This window comes from Lissotriton vulgaris, chromosome 4_1 (assembly GCF_964263255.1).
Source record: "Lissotriton vulgaris chromosome 4_1, aLisVul1.2, whole genome shotgun sequence".
Taxonomy (NCBI): domain Eukaryota; kingdom Metazoa; phylum Chordata; class Amphibia; order Caudata; family Salamandridae; genus Lissotriton; species Lissotriton vulgaris.
In genome coordinates, this window is record NC_141691.1 from 1,134,590,129 (window position 1) to 1,134,612,587 (window position 22,459).

Here is a 22,459-nt window from a genome sequence, read left to right on the forward strand (position 1 = left end):
TATAAAATATTATGAAACTGATTACTTTGAGTGATGGTCTTATCATTGTAAGTACTTGTCCTACAATTGTTTACAGCTCTTGATTGTTACTTAGATTGGAATTTTTTTGTGAACACAATGACTGTTTACAGCGATCCTTGCTTTTGAAATTGTAATGATTCTGAGCTATTATAATGCCAAGGGGAACCATTGTTTTCTTTTTAAATATTGTATGCGCTTGTTCCCATAGGAGTAAGGGCTGCCCATGTTTTCCCAAAAACAAATTATACAGATATTTTGGCACACAGGCAACTTACCCCATATGAGATGGTGTACATTAAGAAATATTATTGCCAAAATCAAGTGATGCGTTACCAGAGTCCCTTCCCGAACCTGGTCTGAACATGCATGACAAAACTCAATTTTGTCAATTATCAATAATGAATATAGACTATAAGGTATTCAGTAAAGTTAGTGCAAACCGCATTCTTAAGCTACTACTATATGTAGTTTAACCACACAAAATTGATTTTATACCAGGCTGAAACACTTCCCTAATATAAGGCACATATTTTATATACTAGAGTAGAGCGCAGTAGTGGCCCTTAAATTGGTGGTGCTTGCCAGACTTAAAAAAGGTCTTTGATAAGGTCAGTTGGAGGTACATCTTTATGCTGCGGACAGCGAACTCAGGGAAGCTATGCCGAGAAGGATCTTAACACTATGGGCTTCATTACAATATTGGTCGGAGTTACCTCTGACCAACATCGCCACGGAATCAGGACCTACCAACCTCTGGTTGGCGTCCCCACTGCATCAGTACAATACGACCACACATGGTGCAGTCGCAGGCTCCCATTTCTCTATGGGAGCTTGTGCGGCGGTCAGAAAACAGCCGCAGCACAAGCTCCCATAGAGAAATTGGAGTTTGTGTACATCCCTGCACCCTGTGGCAGGAACCGCAGACCCACAACTGTGGCCGCGGAAGAAAGAGGGCCCAGCTAGGGCCCCCCAAAGTTGCTTTCCGACAGCCTTTCCATGTCGGATATGCTGGCTTAGAAAGGCTGTCTGAAACTAACATCATAATCCAGATGGCAGAAACTTTGTCCTTAAGGGATAAAGTTGCGTTTCAGACTGGCCGACGGGCTCATTGAGCCCGCCAGAAGCCAATCGGTCAGACCGGCAGGTTTACACTCCGACCGTCTATATTGTAATAAGACGGTCAGACTGTAACCCTTAGATGTTGGTTGGAAAGCCTCTGACCTGTGGTCAAAGGCATTCCGGCTGACATCATAATAGAGCCCTACATGCCTCACCTACTACCAGAATGTGCAGTGCAACAGTTGTGTAATTTGGAAGTCAAATAAAATTGGAAGTGCCTTCTGTCCCGTTCAATATTCAGATTGGCCATAGAGCCAATGGGGACTATAATCTGGGCTGTGTGTAATGACACTGGCATGTGCATATCATGTGTATCCTATGCCATCTCGCTGTATTCAGTTGCATATTTCTATACTTGAGAGGCACCAAAAAAGGTTTACACCTTAGCATTTAGGATCTAAAACCATTTGGATCGGCAGCTGGCTTAAAAGTGAACTGGACCACTTTTGAATATATTCTTGCAGGCCAGGACTACGTGGCCCACAATGAACTATCACCAAATGTAGGAACACATACTTTCCGTTTATTAGGAATTCACGTATATCATGCTATGGTTGAAGCAATTTAGTAAAACATTGGTAGGACACTGATTACCCTTAGAGGCAATGTTGCCTTCTGGAAAACCTTTTCTATTTCAATTATGGCGACAGTAGCACTGGCAAAAATGGTAATCCTGCCAAGTCTACTGCATTTTTTTCCTCACTTGCCAATAATACTGCCTGTTAAGGTACTCAAAGACTCTTATCAAATTGGTCTCACTGATCTGGAATAATGACAGACACAGAGTGGTGCTGCAAAAGTTCTGAATCCCCGCACACGAGGACAGCCTGGGAGTCTCAGACTATAAACTTTACTACTTGACAGGACATTTGCATTGGTTGTGCAGTGGTTTGCAGGTACACCCAGGATGGAAACCAGTTTTAACATGATGAGGTCTACAAATAGAAAGAAACCATAACCACAATTGTTAAAAATAGTACTTGTGGACACACAGATTGACAGAAACATCCACTAACATGGCGTATGCACCTTATGTCCTATTCAGATTGTTAATGAGCCTGAGGGACACCAAACCGAGTAGATGTGGTGCTGATGAGATACGAATAACAGGAAACTTCAATAATTCGGAAACCCATATAACTTTTCTGACCTATCGCATAATCGTAAGGTTACCACAGACCAGCCTTTAAATTACGGCTGATTGGTCAGGGCCTTACACGCTCTTTGGGATTAGGATGTCACCACAGACTCACCCACACATATTTTACTACAGCTTTTTTAAGACATGTTTTACTTTTCACAGGTAAGTTACATCAATACAGAAAAGATAACAAATAACTTCTGCCATACTCCAATATTTGACATGTATCGTTGTGAAGTGTTCGTCAGTCAAGCCCCACCAAGATAGAAAAGGAAGACTTAATTATCCTGGTCCATAACTCTCCCCTCATGGTACTGCAGGGGTTAACACCTCAGTAACTATATGTGCCAAGTCCTCATCCTCAGTGGAAACATCCTTTATACAAGTATCCAGAAACCTATTTAGCAGGTCATCCCAATCCTCTACTACAGATTTTAATCTAATATATGAAATGTTAGAAAAGCTGTCCCTTGCTATATAAAGCAATTAGGAACAAGACTGAATTCGACACACATGACGTAAGAGACAGGTGGCCTCAAGACATGGAGAACTGGACACTATTTTACAACATATTCCCAAGGTTTCTAGGACCATGACATTTAAAATACAACAATTCAATTTCTTACATCGAACACATGGGCTGATCATGCCTGATTTAACTGAATACTAAGGGAAAATTGTACTAACTCAACGAATACACTGCGTGGAACAAGAATATTGCAACCCGAGACCTGTCAGTCGGGACTAATGTCATAGCTTAAGAAAAGGGTACTTGGGAATACATATCTAAACCTGGTACTAGTTTTCACTAAAAATACATTGTATTGAAATGGAAATCAGTTAGGGCCTCATGAGCTAAGCAATAGGCTGGAAAAGTCACTCACTGGGATGAAGTTATAGGTGAGGTTTACCGCTCAGAGAGATGTAGAGGGAGGACCATTGTATACTCTACATTTGCATGAGAAGAAATGGTCGAGATGGTCACATGTCCCTTCAATGATTTGGAAAATCACTGCCCTCTTGGTTTATTGCGCCTTTAGGCCCTCCTGCATTGACCATTGCCCATTAATCATGATTTCAATTTGTTGTCCGTTCGCGATAGACGGCCACCGGGAACCTGAAGAGGAGGGATACCTGACTAGGGCACGCCGCTTACCCAGTAAACGAACACGTTTTTGGATGCTCTTTGATCGACGGATCCCCTCCCGGTCACCGCCTGAAACACACACGTTTTCAGCGCTATTATTTTGGATATTCCGTCTCTCTAACAGTACGGAACACAGCGGATCAAACAGGATCTGACCTTACTACCTGAAACATACCCGCTTCCAGGTACAAAATACATGTACTGTCATTTCTTTTACTTTTCACACTATGACTATTACTCAGCACAACGCGATAGAGCCCATTTTTAACCTAATGATCCTGGCACCTGTAATTTGTTTCTTTCACCATAGCGCTCTAATTGTGTAGACTCTTACACACCTGATAGGGCGGAACTTAGCTGTTTAAACAGAGCGTGTTTCCATTGGATACTTCACCTTTACTCATCTATTTATTTGAGCAAGGAATCAGCATTGTATCTCTCTGATCTACCTACACAGAATAGTACTATTAGCTCCAGACTACCCTCGACCCATTCCTGGTGTTGAGTCTAAAGCCCTGACGAGTCGTGTTGACTCAACGGCACACGACGAAACACGTGTCGGCATATTGTGATACTTCTCAAGTCTGGATGCAATAAATCATCTCCCTGCTGGGACAAGAAACACACTGAAGAATCTGCTTCTGTTCATTTGTTCATACCTGTTACTGTACTGTATTTTGTAACACCCCAATGTAGTTGCGAGAGCACAGCTGTATTAATGATTTCAATTTACGACTGCATGATGTTTGGAGTCAATGTCATTGTCTACTGATATTGTAATGCATAAGGAAGCTGACCTATCCCAATTATTATGTTATTATGTTTGTTGCTGTAATTCTTCAAGGTATAAATATATAACAGTAAGCCAAAAACTGCTAGGAGTAAAATATGCAAACAGACGAAAGGCTGCAACTGATAAAATATTCAAAACTAATTATTGCTGACCATGTATATCCTAATTTTATTTCTTATTATAAAATAAGAACATGGGTGGGGGTTAAAGCCAAACAAGGACAAATATCCTGTTATAAGTATTACTGTCTTTTTAAGAAATGAGACGAGTACTAGATGGATGCAAGGAGGATCCCATAGTAAAAGGAAATGTTTCTGGAATGTGGATTCCTTGTACTTGATGATGCAGGGCGATAGATGAGGGTTTAGATAGGGAGGATTCTGCATTACACCAGACTGGCAAGAATAACACTAAAGCCTGATTGATAGTACACCACCAGTGATGTAAATAATTGCACTTTCATGAGGGTGTAGAACGATTTCCACATTATATATTGCACAACAAGAGGACCAACCACCCATAGTGGTGGCTAAGAGTAAACAGGATGATGTGGATTGGACAAGAGCAGGTACGCACTCAGAAATGTTGTTTATTAAGGCTAAATGTGCTAGTATAATTATTTGCCCAGACCTTAGCTAAACCCCAAATATTTCGTAGAATGTGAATACAACTAATTGGCTGATGCAGCCATGAGAAGCAGGTCGGAAAGCCGGAAAAAGGATTGTCAAGAAATTTGTATGGTGTATCCAGAAAATTAAAGAAACTGGCACAAAATCTGACAGAGTGGAAATAACTGTTCCAGATGCATTGTAACCATAATAGAACACAACTCCTTGAACACTGGAGAAAATAGTATAAGGAAAGTTCTAGTCATGCTCACTGAGGGTTTAAACGCTGCAGGACTATGAATGATGTAAAAACAGGAGTATCAGAGCCTCCTTGCATGGCTTGATTGCTGGGTGACAGCCAACATTTTAGTGGAAGATAGCGATGTAAAATGAAATGAGAAGATATGACCTCATGGGGTGATGTATAAGTAATGAAGAACATTGATGTGTAGGGCAGGAACTTGTATCAGTTTTCCGAAGACAAACGCATACAGCTGACACTAAAACCTTTGACCAATGTAATATAATTACTCAATAAAAGTTATAAATACTTCAATACATACATTTCAATTCATAAATATAAAAACATTAATACAAAATATAACTTTCATTGTGTTTCAACAAATCCTTAAAGAATCTACCAACCACAATTGCCACTGACAAAGATTCAACAGAAACCAAACATTTCAATGCACCTGAAATACTTAGAAGGTCAACTTCTATTAGAAGAGGTTTCAAATGCAGTGTACTCACTACTTTGAAATGGGGACATTTTAGTAATTCACACGACTATCAATAACTCTCATACCACAGCTACAAAGAATACTAGGCTTGCTAACCATTACCAGTAAATGTGACCCTTCTTAAAGGGTAAACCTACAATCCTCTTCAGAAACAGACATTAAATACTAATGTCTGGGGTACGTAAACAGTCCTAAAAGCCATAATAAAAGAAACAGTGATTTTTTGCATAGTAATATACATCATATCATCTTCAAATGAGTAACATGAGTAACAATAGCTATAAAGTTGGAGATTTTGACACTAGATAATTAAATGGAGAAGCAAACTGGAACACACATTAGCATCAAAGAATGGATCCCCACAAGCTCAGAAAAACAGAGTGCTGCTATTTAAAATAAGGACTGCCAACTTATTAACATTTGACTGTCAGATCCTCAGCCAACATCTTCAATAAACAAAAGCACAACCAAAAATGGCAGTGCCTCTATAACACAGATCTGCATCAGACCCAAAGCAGACATCCAGCATCTGTGCTGCAGTCTCATGTGTTTGGGTAGGCACTAAGACCACCAGATACAGCAAATGGAGAACTTTTATAGTGGAAGACACATAGCCCTGGCAAGCCAATATGCCTTTAGAGGCCAACTGACACCTAGTCGGTACTGATCAGATCTTAAGCATATAACAAGACAGGAAAGGCTTTTCACCTCAGGGAGAAAACATAATCCTAAAAGCATCTTGTAAATCGAACATCAAAAACAAGGAGGGTGTGAATTCGTACTTCTGATTTTGACCATTTGAATAGGGTATCTTGCTCGATAATGTGCTTAATGTATCCAGCTGTCCCGGAATCCAATTAGCAGAGTGCAATAACTTTGGTATATGTATAAAAATACCTTTCGACTAACACATTTAAAATGTTTCTGCCAGAGAGTAGCACAATCTTCCTCGGTCAATGCTGTCTGCAAGTCCAGGAAGTAGGCATTTATTTATGTTGAAACATGGACCTCCCCACAAAGTACCACAAGGACAATAGATGATGATCTTTGCGGTTCTAAAACCACATTTTTCACTGGGAACAAGAGCTGTAGTCGCTGATATATCACAAGAAAATGCCTATTTATTTCAATAGAGGACAAACTGAAGAAAAACTTTGTGATCACATCATCGAGCTCAATAATACACAACTTACAGAATCAACAGAAAGCACAATGGCTACAGAGGCAGAAAGTTAAGTGAATAAGTAAAATAATTCTACAATCATATTAAAGAAGCAGAAAGCGAATGACTGAATGGGCCATAATCTAAATGGGGAGTGGTGGACCGACCAAGAAGGAAGCAAGATCAGAAGCTTAGCAAGTAATTATCGGACATACTTGCCAATACTCCAATACTGCAAGAAAACACAAGATTTGTCTTTTTTAAATGGAAAACACAAGATTTGTCTATTTTAAATTGATGCAATTTACAATTCAATTAAAAAAATATTTACCTTTCCTGCATTCAGTTCTGAAATTGCTGCTAAAATCTGCTGCCTAGATCCATTGGTTTTAATACCCAACTCATCCAAATCTCCATCAGTAAGTGTGAGGAACGCTTCCATATCAATCTAGAGAAACAGAAGGTAAAGACTGTTTTAGTCAAAATACAGTAAGGATGGACTAAACAACATTTAGATTTCTCAGAAAACAATGATAATTGTCTGTACAATACCCTTTCACATTACTTCAAAACCAATTAACATTCAGAATCTATGGCTTTGTCTTGCCAACGGTTAGCAGTGACCAGTTACAAAGTTTAAACATGTATACCAGTAGCAGTGAATAAAATATTTCTTTAAGGTTTGAAGCTAAACTGTGTGCAGTACGGAGGATGGGGTAAAGTGTAACACATTACATTGTTTATAAAAAAATATATAAAGGCACAATAAACAAACACACACACAAATTACATTTAAAAAATAATAGCAGGGGGAGAGCTAGGCTGATGGTAACATGGCTACATCTTCCTTTGCAGTTCCACTTAAACATCAAGCCATATTCTTGTTGGTCAGCTGAGGGCAGCACACAGATCCTCCCTGGGACGCCCTCGTTTATTCATAAAATATTTGTTACAGTCATGACATTCATTGGATTATGTAGCAGCTGAGAAGAATGTAATGGAGAAGATGTCCGTCCATCTTAACTAAAATAAGGATAATACAGGATTTGCAATATTTATCTTTAACGTGCATCCAAAAGTCAATGTATATCAATAACTCAACTGTCCTCCCATAAGCCCTTGCCTCCGTCCCATTATTCATTTTAGTGTGCCCTTCCATTTGATATAGCCATCTATGCAGTGCTCCTATTCTCTTCGTTTGGGTGCCCTCTTCCAGAGAAGGGAAGAAGAATACTGCAGGAAAGGATCACATCATTGAGGGATACTGTATGACTCTATAGCATCTACTTTACAAAAAAATCCTATTATCCTTTTCTTAGTTACACTGGATAAAATGCAGATGGAATTAGGTCCACCACCCATGAAAGAAACATTTGTGGTTTGAAATGTGTAGAGAAAGAGAAATGGGCTGTTGAGTTCCAATGAGACATGCACAATGCAGAGATGTATGCCTCCGACAATGTTTAACGTGCAACATACATAAGGCAAAGAGTAACTAAAAGCACAGGACTATCAAGGCTCAAAGAAGACCTCCCTCCACAAACATCAGGAATATAGCCTGAATATCTCAAACCCACTGGAGAGGCAGGAAGGCCTTGAGAGAGGCACAGTCTAACTCTGCTACGATAAAGGGGAGGCGCTGGGAGGGCTTGCGGTGAGACTTGGGAAGCGCACTGAAAAACACAAGGTCAAAGAGCAGGAAGATCGTGGCCTGCAGGTGGTCCAAAACCGCTTTCAAGCAGCCAGTCATCAAGGTACAGGAATACCAAGATCCCCAATCTCAGAGGATGTGCCCCGAACACCACCACCTTTGAGAAGACTCAAGGTACACGTTAACCCAAATGCCAGGACAATAAGGCAATAGGGCATGGAACTCACAACACCTCTGCATGCGTGACCACAGGATCGTAGGAACACTATCCGATCTTCTTGCTCCAGAGCTAAGGGGACCTGCCTGAGGCAGCATCTTCAATTTCTCCTTGCAGAGGAATGCACTCAATATGTGAAGGCTTAGAATGGTACCGAGGCCCAATCTTTTTTGGAAACAAGACAATAATGAGAATAGAATGCATTCACTATCTTGTTCTTTGGAAATAACGAAAAATTATTAAGGAGGCCCCCTTTAGGTAGTTGTCTGGGACAAGGGGGAGTAAGTGTAAGAAAAGTAGGGTGTCCCACGTTTCTGGATTTACAGATCCTGTTATTCAAATAGGACAAATCAGCATATGTGTGAGTTTAGGGTAATCCAGTTTGGATTTGGCAGCGATATGCACTTGTTATTTGGTATAATTATTCATACATAGACAATCATAGACCCTTGGAAAACATAAGAAAACACATTAGAGAAGACATAATTTAAAAAACATAACATAAAATACTTTTACTGTAGGGTGACTCTAAATAAAAATTAATATGCATACAACTTAAGTTCTGGTAGAAAAAAGTACAAATGTATTCTTTTGATACAAGTTTAAATATATTGTAGTATTAAAAACAGTAGTAAAAAAATTGAATGAACACAGTATTACATATATAAAAACAATTTTAAAAATACGAGCCAATCACATTCGTGATATCTCGGAAACCATCACAGACAATTAAGTACGTTAGAAAACTCGCATTAAAGAATATTTTTCCGCTATAGGCCGGGCATTATTCATAATAATACCATATAGACATAGAACACACATAACCGAGATGCCGCGGAGGGAATTAATTAACAGTTTAATACAAACACATTTCGCATCCGGTTTCCGGGACTGCGATCATTCGGTTGGCTAGTTCTCAACCAATCCCATCACATGAAACACGAGAGATAGCGCGGGAAAATAAGATAAACACACATTACGAGGGCAACATGCGTCTTATCCCCATGACGACCAAATTACTATTGGTCAATCCACGCCCTATCAGAAACCTCATAATGCGTAAACCAATCAACACTCTGCTTATAAAAACAAAGTCGGAAAGGAATATACTACGATCGCACTTGAAGAAGGAAGAACGGGCGACGTTGTTACGAGGAGCAGGGAGGCCGTATTTACTCTAAAAGGTAGGTTAGAAGCACGACCGGCCGTTTTTGGAATTAGCACCCAAAAGAGTAGCTATATTTCTAAACAGTTATTTCCACCATTCTGAAATAATAATAATGTCTGGGTACAAATAGTTGAGCCTTGATATAAAGAAGGAAGCCCTTAAAGTATCTGTCTTAATATGCAGTCATCCTTTCACATACATACACAAGTGAAAGGACGTTGTAGTCTATAAAAAAATCGTTTTATAATACTCTATGGCAAATAAATAACCTGTCAACCCAGAACTGAGACACAACATTAAGGAACTGTTTAATTAAGTGCACATAATACTATCATGAATACATTAAAAAGATCAGGTGAAACAACAAAAGCTTGTTGCAATTTATTCATAGAGCACTGTGACAACAGAAAACCGGTACAGGAGGACAATCTTCAAAAACTTCCTGAGCATATCCCGGAATAGGTGCAGCCTACTGCAGCGGTTTGCAACCATAACAATTGGTGAGTGAAAGAAGGGATAATTTCTGATCAAAATACAAAAATAATTTTTTTTTTTTAAACTTCTGAAATATTTGTTAAAATCTTTGATTAATTTGTTCAGCAAGAAACTCTACACCAAAGGACATAACGGTAGCTCCCTCGTACAGCGCATAAGGCCTGTCATCCAAAGAAAGAAGGTATATTTAATCACCTTCTAATCTTCTTTAGAATCTATTGATTTGAGGCCAACAGATCGCACAAGACTGAGGCAAAACTCTCCACGGGTATTGATAAAAGTGGACGATAAGAGAAAATTATGAACTCTTAAGGTATGGTGCGCTTTTACAAAATTCCTGGTCTAAATTGAACTGAAGGAAGAAATTAGACCCCAGTCTAGATTATACAATGATATCCTTCCAAATGCCAGTCTACACTATACAAAAGATTGGTAGGGACTTTTTACATATGAGTCCCAGTTCTATTTTTCCGATGATGAATGTAATCAACACAGACTATCTTTCAAAAGTGGGACAGAATGAGGGATCTACTGTGGATTTGAATTAACCATTAGTAACACCACATGGCTTGGCAGTCTTTCGATATGCATAATTTGTATATACCGATCAAAATACTATGACCCTAAGAAAACTTGTTGGTTGAACAATAACTATGGCTTCTACCAAAATGATGTTTTATGAAAAATATATAACTGAAAACTATATAACTGTATAAGGACAGGGTGCCAAATAGTCTAATGTGTAGGAATAGTAACAAAGCTTTTAATTGTGTAACAATGTACAAATCAATAAACAGTGGGTAACTGTATGTTTTTAAATAACTTTTAGAATCGGTCCTGAAGGTGTCTCATAAAAGAAAACCGAAAAGCCGCGTCGACCTAAATCTTCGATTCTTGATGTCATGTACTAAAATTGTTTTTATATATGTAATACTGTGTTCATTCAATTTTTTTACTACTGTTTTTAATACCACGATATATTTAAACTTGTATCAAAAGAATACATTTGTACTTTTTTCTACCAGAACTTAAGTTGTATGCATATTAATTTTTATTTAGAGTCACCCTACAGTAAAAGTATTTTATGTTATGTTTTTTAAATTATGTCTTCGCTAATGTGTTTTCTTATAATGTTTTCCAAGGGTCTATGATTGTCTATGTACGAATAATTATACCAAATAACAAGTGCATATCGCTGCCAAATCCAAACTAGATTACCCTAAGCTCACACATATGCTGATTTGTCCTATTTGAATAACAGGATCTGTGAATCCAGAATCGTGGGACACCCTACTTTTCTTTGGAAATAACTCCATGACCTCCATGCTCCGAACAGAGAAACTCCTGCTGCAAAAAGCAAGCATAGTTGTACAAGGTGACTGAAAGAACACAGTGACGGAAGGGAACGCTGTAGCCTTGCCTAAAAATGTGCATGACCGAGGGTCATGATTTAAAGTTCTGCCAGTGTGCCAAGCTGTACAGCTATTTTTGAGGGATGGGGGTGGTGGTGATGCATATGTGCTAACAAGAGCAGACTAAAGAGGCTTTGCTGGCAGAGTTGCTGCAGTTCACAATGGCTCCTAGAACCACCACACTCTCAAAAGACCTGGTTGGGCTGCTGCAAAGGCTACGTGGGCTGACATACCCAAAAGGGCAGATCGTGAACCTGCAGTATTGCTTGTAGAAATGGCATGCAGGGAAAGCTAGCTAGTCACAAAAATCGGTCCATGGCCCCTCCCTGCTTGAATCATTCGAAGGGATAGTCTGTCTTGTCGCTAAAATGGAGAGAGACATTGAAAAAAGTCTCTAACATTCACCTGGACATCACCCGCGAACCCAGTGGAGTGCAGCCAAGAGCGGTGGCAGAAGGCAGTGGACGGCCTTTTAGACCTGGACAGTAGCATTTAATCTACTGGTGGAAGTTTACAAAGACGCGCCACAGGAAGTAGAGTTTGAGTTCCTTTGAAAAACCAGCCTCGCCTGGGTGATGGTCTGCGATTTGCATGGAGTCAGCGGCAGGGGTTGTAAAGGGCGGATACACATCAGCAGTCTCCATGTCTCAAGCCGGCACTGGGGCCAAATCTGTTGCTGGTCCCTACACCAGGTCCAGCTCCAAAGTAGACACTGAGACATAAGTTGGGGAACAAATCTTCCTGTGCCTTTTGACCACCCTCATGAAAGACTTCACTTTATCGCTGTAAGGTGCAAGCTTCAAATATTTGCCTGTTGAAGGTGAGCTGGAGTAGGACCTGGGAAGTGGGCTGAAAAGACGCTGCTTAAATTGGTGTCTACCAAGAAATAGTGCGATCAAAAGTTTAGACTCCTGCTCCTTGATGGGGCTGGAATGTGCCTACACTTATTGCATGAATTAGAGTTATACTTGGGCCCAAGCACCACAAGAGACACTGTGTGGGTCTGAGAGCAATATTTGTCAGCAACAAGAATGGTTGCTTAAAGACAGTCAATTTCGAAGGGGACAATTCTCCATATTTAATACTGCAAAATAACTTTTTGGGGACACCTGTCCTAGGAAAGCAAAACTGGATCAGTGTTTAAGGGCACAGAAAAAAGGGAACGGACATCAATGCGACGGAGGCGGGGGGGCACCTTGTTAAGACTCAATGGCATCATTTATAAGGTGGTTTCTGAAGAAGTGGCACCACCTGCTGGTGCAGGGAGGTTTGGGAAAGTTTCCAGATCCAGTCTCATGCCTGGAGGGATTCAAGAGGTGAGGAATCCAAAGGACCAAGTATTCATCATAAAAGAAACAATTACACTTTTATTGTTCATTCATTGATGCAAGCATATTTTTATGATTTCTAGTTTTATGCTTTTACCATGTTGTATATTTACTGACTTCTAAGTGTAATTGGTAACTATTTAACTACTTCTAAACATTCCTTTGCATTACACACATTTCCATGTGTCAAATATATTTGCTAAACAAACTGAAGAAATGTGATTAAGGTACAGAACCCAAAGAAAATACTAAGGGCATGCTGGTATACATCAAAGTGAGCACGAAGAAAAAGATCAAAGAGAAGTGAACAATCTACCCATAACCTGCATCCAAAACCTGATCTTCTCATGATCCTTATACAGCTGAGAACCCTGCAAGGACCATGAATTTACCGCAAAACTATTCCCACTCATAATAAATCTCAAGGTCCCAACAGCTAGAAGAAAATGGAACTAGCTTGACAAAGCACTTTGAAATCACACACTTGGTGATGTCAGTGTAGTGAAAGACATGCCTCCTGACCACAATTACTAATTTATCAGTATGACTTTCTACCATTACAAATTAAAATTATGGACTGTTGAAACTTTTCAAACAATCACCCCCAGTCACAGATCTGGGTTTAATCGATCACTATTTTTCTCGCCACTTCACCCCAGTTTGGACCCAGGCATATCCATTATCAGTCTTGACCCTGCTCCTAATGGTAACAGTCCAGCCCGTACTGCTGCCAGACCTGGTCCTCCCTGGGCTGGAAACAAGCATCCTGGGACCGGTTTTGGGGCATCGCCCCTTATCTAGTAGAAGCAAGGCTTCCTAGTTATCTGAAAGAGGTTGCAACTGTTTGCACAACAACTAAACAAAGTAATGGAATTGTGATGGGACATAGTTGGCTTTGTTTTACCCACATTCTGTTGAGTTTTTGCTGAACCATACACAGACTCTGCACATGACAAACAGTTGTCTGACCTGATATGAACAAGTCATACTGGCAGCTGAAAAAAAGATGCTATTTGGTGAATCCTGCAACACTTCTTCCTATTCCATACAATAATGAACTCAAAGACAGGTGTGGTGATGATGAACCAGTGGATAGATGTCACAGAATTATGTACTAAGGCAAAACCAGATATTAGAGAAATTCCTCTTGAAATGGCTGATCTGATTTTGTTTGTGGTTGGTTCTTGTTTAAGAGACCTTCATGAAACACTGAAGGCTGCCTATGCAGCATGTTCGATTTCTGAAACTCTTGGAGCATCATATCTGCCAAACGTACCATCAGGGTAGGTGGCAGACGTGTTTGCGCTGAGAAGAGCTTGTTGCCTTGCAGAAGACTTAAATATGACAATCTACACAGAAAGCCAATATGGTTTTAGAGATGTCCATGATTTTAAACAATTATGGTTACAAAGGCGTTTTATGACATCCTCCGGAACTCCTGTCAGGAACAGTTCCTACATACCAATTTGCTGGAAGCAACAGAACAGCCAAATGAGATTGCTGTAGTCAAGTGTGATGCCCAATAGGCCGGAAAGGATATGGTCACACTTGGAAATAAATATGTAGTACAGGTGGCCAGATATAGTGTACCTGAGACTAAAGCTGTGAGGTCAAATTACTATTCAAGGGACTGAACAAAATTAATCAAATTAAAATGTTGAAGGTTCAGTTAATGTAATTTTTTTTATTGTTGAACCCATTACAAACTTCCTTGAGTAAACTGAGTAACGTCCAGGAGGAAGCACCAGAGAATTAGAAAAGAAAATGGGAAATGCTATGTTACAGGAAAAACTAACAAGACATTTGGGTAAAGCATGAGTATAACTATATCATACTTGACTTAATGCTGAATAACATGGCTAGGTATAAACATAATTAGTCACACACAAGGAGAGACACCAACACAAAACAATTCAGAGGTGTTGCAGAGGATCTGGTCAAAGATGCTTAATCAGTCAGAAATAATCAGGGGAAAAGAACTACTGTCCTCATGAACTGCATTGACAAATAACGAGGGCCCATTTAGGAGAATTCAAGCTGATTTAATTGAGATGGCAGTTTACAATGGCTTTAAGTGTATTCCAGTGTGTGTGTGTGTGGGGGAGTGTGGGTGTGTGTGGGGGGGGGGGGGGGGGGTGAACCACTCATGATAGCGACAGCAAATTAGATTCACTTCATCAGGCAAGTGCAGATCCAAGGCTGTGTGAAAGACTCAGCTGAGGCTGCCCGGCAAAGGGGTTGGAGGGATCCAATGTAAAAAACCCTCCTGTTTGCCTCGTGAACTGTTACGGAAGATCTGTACCCAGGGAGAAGGCTGACAACCACACCCTGGGTGTGCAGCAAAGCAAGGCAGCGGAAAGAAGGCACAAGGCAAAGCTGGTCTCTGGCATACTTCTTGCTGGGGGGCCTCCACCCTGCTGCTGCCCTGACTGTAGGGGGTGGGCGAGTCCAGCACCCGAAAGGGTTGCCCGGGGACGCATCGCAGTACAAGGGACCTGCGATCGCCTTCGACCGTGAGGCCCATCTGCGGCCCCACATGAAGAGTTGAGATATCCCTGAGGCCTTCGCCTCAGGAAAGGCAGACATCCGTGTCCTGGGTGCCTGATGACGAATGGGGCCGCAGTGCCCTGTTCGCCCCTTGCTACCACTGCAGGTCGAAAACATGCATAGCACCCATGAGACCTACCTGGACTCCGTAAAGCTGGTGAGGGAGGCCCAGAGACTTACCCAGGAGCCAGGAGAGGCCTTCTGACCCTTCATAACCAGTGATGCAGCACAATCTGGAGGGGGGCACAAACGCTGGTGGCCATCCACCCCACCCCCCTGCTGTTGCCTCATAACACCCACCAGGGGCCCTGGAGATCACCATATCAGACAGCAATTGAGGTAGGGTTTAAAATCCCGCCCAGAGAATGAAACAAAGCAGGTCCATGCCACACTCCCTTCCTGAGTACACACGTCTCATTCTGACAAGAGCTGTGCCCTCCCAAAAGCAGACTCACAGATGCTCCACCGCACCCAGAAGAGGCAGTACATTGGGAGCTCGATATAATCCTATGAGGCATAAGCAGACTGGGGAAGGTAACGGTTGCAGTAGCTGCATTACGACACATCTAACGACGGGCTTTGCCGCATCTATCAATGCACACCAGAGGAATTCATGCTCCACAATAATGACTTGGAATCCCCTCCCAAGCATGCATCATCACTGCTGAGACTGAGAAGCATCCGAATTCCAACACAGACAATACTGTGCTATGGTCAATCGTGACCACAGAGAGTGGGGAGTCCACGCAACAGAGGCAGACAGGCATCAACATTGTTTCCTAATCCACCCCTGAAACCTGCCCGGGATGCAGAGCCCTGTCCCTCAATCATCCACAAAGATAGGAAAACAGCAGGTAGCAATGAGCCACCCAACAAACCAAACTAGACGAACACATCACCTCCATTCAGAAGGTACTAGGGGAAGCCGGAATCCCCCCCCGACAGAAGCCGCCCATCACAAGCCATCCTTGAGCAAATCCTACAAGCTATCTCTGAGATGCGCTCCCCCATGGAAACATAAATCTGGGGAGTCGCACTAGAACAGGGCCTACTCCGCCAGAACCTAAATAAAGTTGCCAATAGGGTTACAGACGTCGAATGGCGTATCTCTATAGCAGAGAACAGGGTACAAACAACATCTATGAATGTTAATGCCTGGAAAAAAAAGAGAGCTACCTCGAATGCAGGGTGGAAGATGTGGAAGGTCGCCTGTGAAGAAACAACCTACACTTTGTAAGAATCCAGTAGGGTGTGGAGGGCAATCGAACAGAAGCATTCCTCGCAACCTTGTTTAAGACATAGATGCAACTTCAACATGCTTTGTCATTAAAAGGACCCATGGATTACTGGCGACATGGCAAACTCCAGGGGTCCGCAGCGCAGCCAATGATTGTCAGATTTTAAATTATGCCGACTAAAATATGTTGGACTAGCCAGATTGCCAGATTCAAGGCCCCTCTTGACAGTTAACATATATCCAGACTACAAACTACAAGTCCAAGACCAACGTAAATCCTCCTCTGACATTAAGCGAAAACTGAGAGACACGCAGCTGACATATATATTAATTTTTTCAGCCACGCTGAAAATCATGCACGACCCAAAGACTTGCTTCTTTGACTCACCACAAGTTGTATGGGACTCGCTAGATATCTTTCCACTAAGACGCAGAACCCCAATGTGAGAAACTGCCTCTGGAGAACACCAAGCAAAACAGTTACCTCCCCACACCGAGTGACAAATTAGAGCAGGAGGCCCGCGGAATCGGTGACAGTGCTCTACAAGGAGAGACTGAGTTGCTAACTGCAACCAACCCAGTGAGACGGATAAGGACAACAGCGACATGATAGACTGTCCACCAACTTCTGGAGGCCCAAAAGTGGCCCCCTCCTGAGATGTCTGAGCAGACTACCAATTGAACTTTTTATATCCTTTTCTAACTCACTTATATGCATATCTGGACTTGGGGCGACCGGGCGAGGGTATGGATTACCCTCACAGGATTACCACAAGAAACAATAGACATATTGCTGGGTTGGGCACACGAACATGATCTATATAGTTGACTGCCCGAAGTGAGAACTACGCCACTTACCCAGTGACAAATGTATCCCATGGTGGGAAAGGGTGACGCTGCACGTTAAGAAGTGTAGGGAGGTAGTTGGGATGTATGTTTTTTAGTTCAGTTTTGTTGTGTTCGAATTTACAACAAGTACATTACCAAGTGAGCATCCCCAACAAACAGCATACAGACCCGATCTGGTCACAATGTAACACACTTTCCAAGTTCTTTACTGGAAGTCAATGGCATAAATAATAAGATTAAGAGAGGAGCAGTACTCCCAATCCTCAAAAGGCACTGAGCATCGGTGATACTACTACAAGAAATTACTTCAATAAACTGGGCAACAACTGTCCCATCATGCCAGTGGTGGATTTACTAGCGTGTACCACACCAGTAACACCACAGCATTTAGAGGGACTGCCATCCAACTTCATAAGCACTTCCCTCTACATGTCACAAATACATTACATGACACTCTGATAGACTGACACATAGGGAACATGTTGTGACTTTCGTCTCGGTCTATGCCTCACCCCCACACTAATAGACAGCACCATCCACACATTGACAGCCATCCTATTACAATCCACACCTGGATGCATAATTATTGGGAGTGACTTCAATGCAGTAATGGCCACTAAGTCTAACACTGACTGTCCACACCTGTAACACCACCTAACTCCATGCAATCAAACTCATGGCCAATTGTAAATGTGAAAATGTGCAGTACGCAAAGCTGAGGTGATTTGATTCCATGGTATTTTAATAATAGCTATGTCATCATCACTTAATATTGACCAAAATGCCTTTTTAAAGTCAATTACATTTGCTTTATAAGCTCCGCTGTCTAACATAGAATGTTATTCTACTTTTCATTAGTTTTTTAAAAGCGTCAAACCAATTTTCACATAATCTTAAAACAAAGATGTCCATTCTGGTAATGCTCATTTTATTATCTTAGCCTACAATTACAATAACCATTTCTGCAGGTAAGTGGGTTTTACAGAAAGTACTCACCAGGTGAATCCAAAGAGAAGATGGAAGCCACAGACTGCAGAAAGACAGAACATGGATATACAAAGAGAGAGAAAGAAAAGGAACAACAAAGTAGGTGTGTAGTTTTCAAGAAATAAGAAGTTGAAACAAAGTATAAATCAGTAATCAAACAGCAGTCACAACTTTTGCATAACATATACAAAGCAGTGTCCTTGACAAATGATTTCTCTGGTGTGCTTACTAATCAGTTCATACAGTTTCTTTTTCATAGCCAAACAGACAACGCTGCTCGTGGACACTGTGTCAGACTATTAGTATTGTGTGTCTTCTTGTTCGAGGAGACAATTGGGCTTTCATTACCAGCAACCCAGAATTCCAATTGGGGATAGCATCAGAAGTTGCTGGCCCCATTGAGAATCACAGCTAATCCAGCATTATAGCATCCAGTATCCCCGGGTTCAATAATACTGCATGTGTTACCAGGGGCAAATCCACTAGATCATACCCTTCCAAGTGTTGGCTAGAATGCGAACAATATGCAATGGGTAGTGATTGAGCAACTGGACAGCAATACCAACAACATCCAACAAGAACTATTGGACAAAGAGCAAAGATGGATATATCGGATGTCTACTCATACCCCTGGCTAAATGATAATATACCCTGGAACAGCCTCAACCGCTGAAATAGTCCACCACGGAAATAGTCGAGATAAACCACACTATAATTACGTATAATAGCTTGGAGCTGAATCGAAGGTCTATACAACATGTTGAGAACCCCAGCAAGTTATACAAAAATATGTACTTTCTTGATAAACATAACCCTAGTGTTAGAACTGGGGTCACCAATTCCACCACGGTAGCTTGGCACGAGGCAGGTAGGCACCCAAAGGCAATGTGTAAAGCAGAAGTGCAGCACACACTCACACTGAGACCGGGAGGCACACACAATAAAATGATACCACACCAGATAGTTGTTTAAAACAAGACTCTTTAATCTAGACTTCTTCAATCCAGGTAAGTAACTCCTTCTATACCCTAGGCATCAAGTAAGGCATTGGACATTTCTTAAACATCAGGCCAACATGTCTGTAAATACCTCGCTGTTAGGTAGGGGCGGCCTAGGCAGACATTTCTCATAAGCAGGTTCATTAAAGACAACATTGCATAGGTCTGGTTTCGACATAAAACATCTCTTGTGCAAGGGGTTCTTTATAACAACTCAACAGGAGCATAAATGTCGCAACGGAATCATGCATAGCATGGGCATGGCTTCATTAACATTTTATACATCAGGGTAACAAAATAGCAGGCACAACATTGCCTGGGCTCCCCCTCCTAAATAGGGCCAGATGTCCGATTCTCACTCTAGGCCCCAGCCTCCCGCAGTTCTCCTTGGGAGGGGCCAGATGTGTTAGCTCCTCGGGTCCCCAAGAGCCCCTGGGGACACCTCAGTTGCTCGTTAAAATGGGGCCGCCCCTGTGGGCCCCAGACTCACACCACTCACTGGGTGATCCTTGGGAATGGCACAGGTTTTCTGGCAGTCCTGGCCCTGGCGGAGGTGGCACGTCCCCGGTGCCAGTCAGCCCGCTTCTCCTCTCTGTTCGGGCTCTGTCTGCGCAGGGGCAAATCACTCAGCGGCGTAGCGTGGGATGTAGGACCAAAGGGGAGCTCCCTCTTACAGCGGCGCCCCTCCGGAGTCCCTCGGCACCACTCACGGCTCTCCCGCGGCCTTGGGCCCACTCCGGTCGCGGTCTTCTGCGGGCACCAATCGGGACAGGCGCGGAGCCAAGAACAGGGGGCGCGGCCGATGACGTGGCCGGCGCCCCAGCCACATGATGACGCCCTCCCCGACCTCACAGGCCTAGTGTGGTCTTGTGCAATACCGCGGCGGCCCTCCCCAGGCTTCGGGAGCCGCAGTGGTGAACTCAGGCGATGGGGGAAGATCGTGACAGCAGGAGCCCGGGCCACGGCGGTGATTCATGGGCCCCAGGTGCACCCTGCAGCAGCGTCCAACAGCCGCGCAGACCAGTCCGGGGCCGCGGCGGTGATCGATGTGGTATAGTGCTTCTACTCGCCCCCAGCTCTTCCCAGGTCACATCGCTTAGACACAGGTACCGGGAGGCGGCAGTTATGGCCAGCTAGCGCTTATATGGGCACAGCGCTTGAAAGTTATCCCATGCAGGGGCACAGTAGCAGTTCCCTCAAGTCCTGGGCTGCGGTAGTGATTTTGGCAAGCAGCACTCAGAGGGCACACCGCTGGGCAGTTCAGCAAATTTCCTCTTCTTAGCGTCAGGTGGGCTCAGATCTAAAAGTATAGCGCTAGATGGGCGAAGTTCGGATAATATAGCGCTAGATGGATATAGTTCTCGCAGTATAGCGCTTTACCTGTTGATCCCCCCAGAAGCAGCAGTCTCAGCAGGCAGTCCACTTTTTCAATGCAACGCTTGATGGCACAACGCCTCTCTGGGGGGATGGATGGCAGGTTTCAGTTGCAGGTTCTTGGGGGAAGAAGGGGGGGTTGAGTTGGTGGGCTTCAGAGGCAGGATGGTTTCCTGCAGCACACTGGATGTGGTTTCCTGGGTTCCCCCTCGCTGGGCTAGATCAGCAGGCTGGCAGAGTCCCTCATCTAACTTGGAAAAGCAGTGCCTAGGCCCAGTCAGTCCCAGTAGTGTAGGTTCCTCCCCTAGGCCCAATCGCCTAAACTACTGCAGAGGTTCCCCCCAGGTCCAGTAGTGCCCCAACCAACTGGTTCAGTTTTCCTCCTTTACTCTTTTACCCCTAGGTCAGGTGACCCTCCTCTAAAGGCGGCAAAGCGTAACCCCTCCCAGGGCTAGAAGGTTCCAGGAGCTTCCACATTCTAGGCTATGGAACAAAAAGGCGGGATGGTAGTGATACTGTATCATGATGTTCCAGCCTGCTCCTGGGAAAAACACACTACGTAAAGATAGCTGCATTTAAAATAATTTAGTGTTAATACTATTCCATACTGTCACACTACCGGTGTACATTAAAGGAGCACGTAAATCACGATGACACGTCCACACACCGCGTAAGAACCATCCAAGTTACGCAATTCACCGAAATCCTTATCCGGAAATGGTGCCCAACTACTGTACAAGTTAGCACTCTAGATACCAACGTCGTCGTCACCCGTTATGCGCATGATGACATCTTCGCGTCACACGCGGCGTACGTGATGACATGCACTCTACCCGGAAGCGATTCCGCACACAACTGGAGTGTTTCCTTCAAACCAGCTCAGGCGCCGAGATGGGTGCCAGCCTGTTCCTGAGGATACCGAAATAGGTGAAACCGTGGACGAGACCTTCACACAAGTAAGACTTAACCATGTCAGGCTACAGACGGCCCCCCACGCCGCTGAACCCCCACTTTTTTATAATCTGCCACTCAAACAGAGCTTGCTAATAAACAAGCACGGATGCTCACACTGATCCTCTCCTCTTTTTTAAATTCCTTTTTTCCAGTATGTGACTTAAAAGAGGCTCCCCCCCCCCCCCCCCCCCCCCCCACCCCGGACCAGATGCGAGAGCCTGCAGTACGATTAGTGTAATTATGAAGCACTAATCACTATTCCTTAATGCAATATATATATATAAAAAATAACGTATTTTCAAAGCTTTAACAAAAGGCATTTTCAATACGCAACAGAGCTATCTGAACTGGACTTGTACCACAATTAATCACTGTAAGTCCAACAGATTAGCCACTGCCACTGTTCGACACTTAATACGGGGCACTAAAAACGCACCTCTCTTGTAATGTTAGAAGGCATAATCACCGTACACAGACATGATATACTTAGTGCATGGCATGTGTATGA

The 22,459-nt window shown here is 42.8% G+C and overlaps 1 protein-coding gene across 2 annotated transcripts in view; it reads right to left on the bottom strand.

The window, feature by feature from the left end:
- The window catches only part of ANKS6 (ankyrin repeat and sterile alpha motif domain containing 6), a 464,962-nt gene that overhangs the window by 68,154 nt on the left and 374,349 nt on the right, over window positions 1–22,459 (bottom strand). For both annotated transcript variants that reach the window (XM_086965382.1, XM_086965381.1), the window contains exon 14: window positions 7,066–7,182. In XM_086965382.1, coding sequence (XP_086821508.1) covers window positions 7,066–7,182 — 117 coding nt within the window. The remainder of the gene's footprint in view (window positions 1–7,065; window positions 7,183–22,459) is intronic.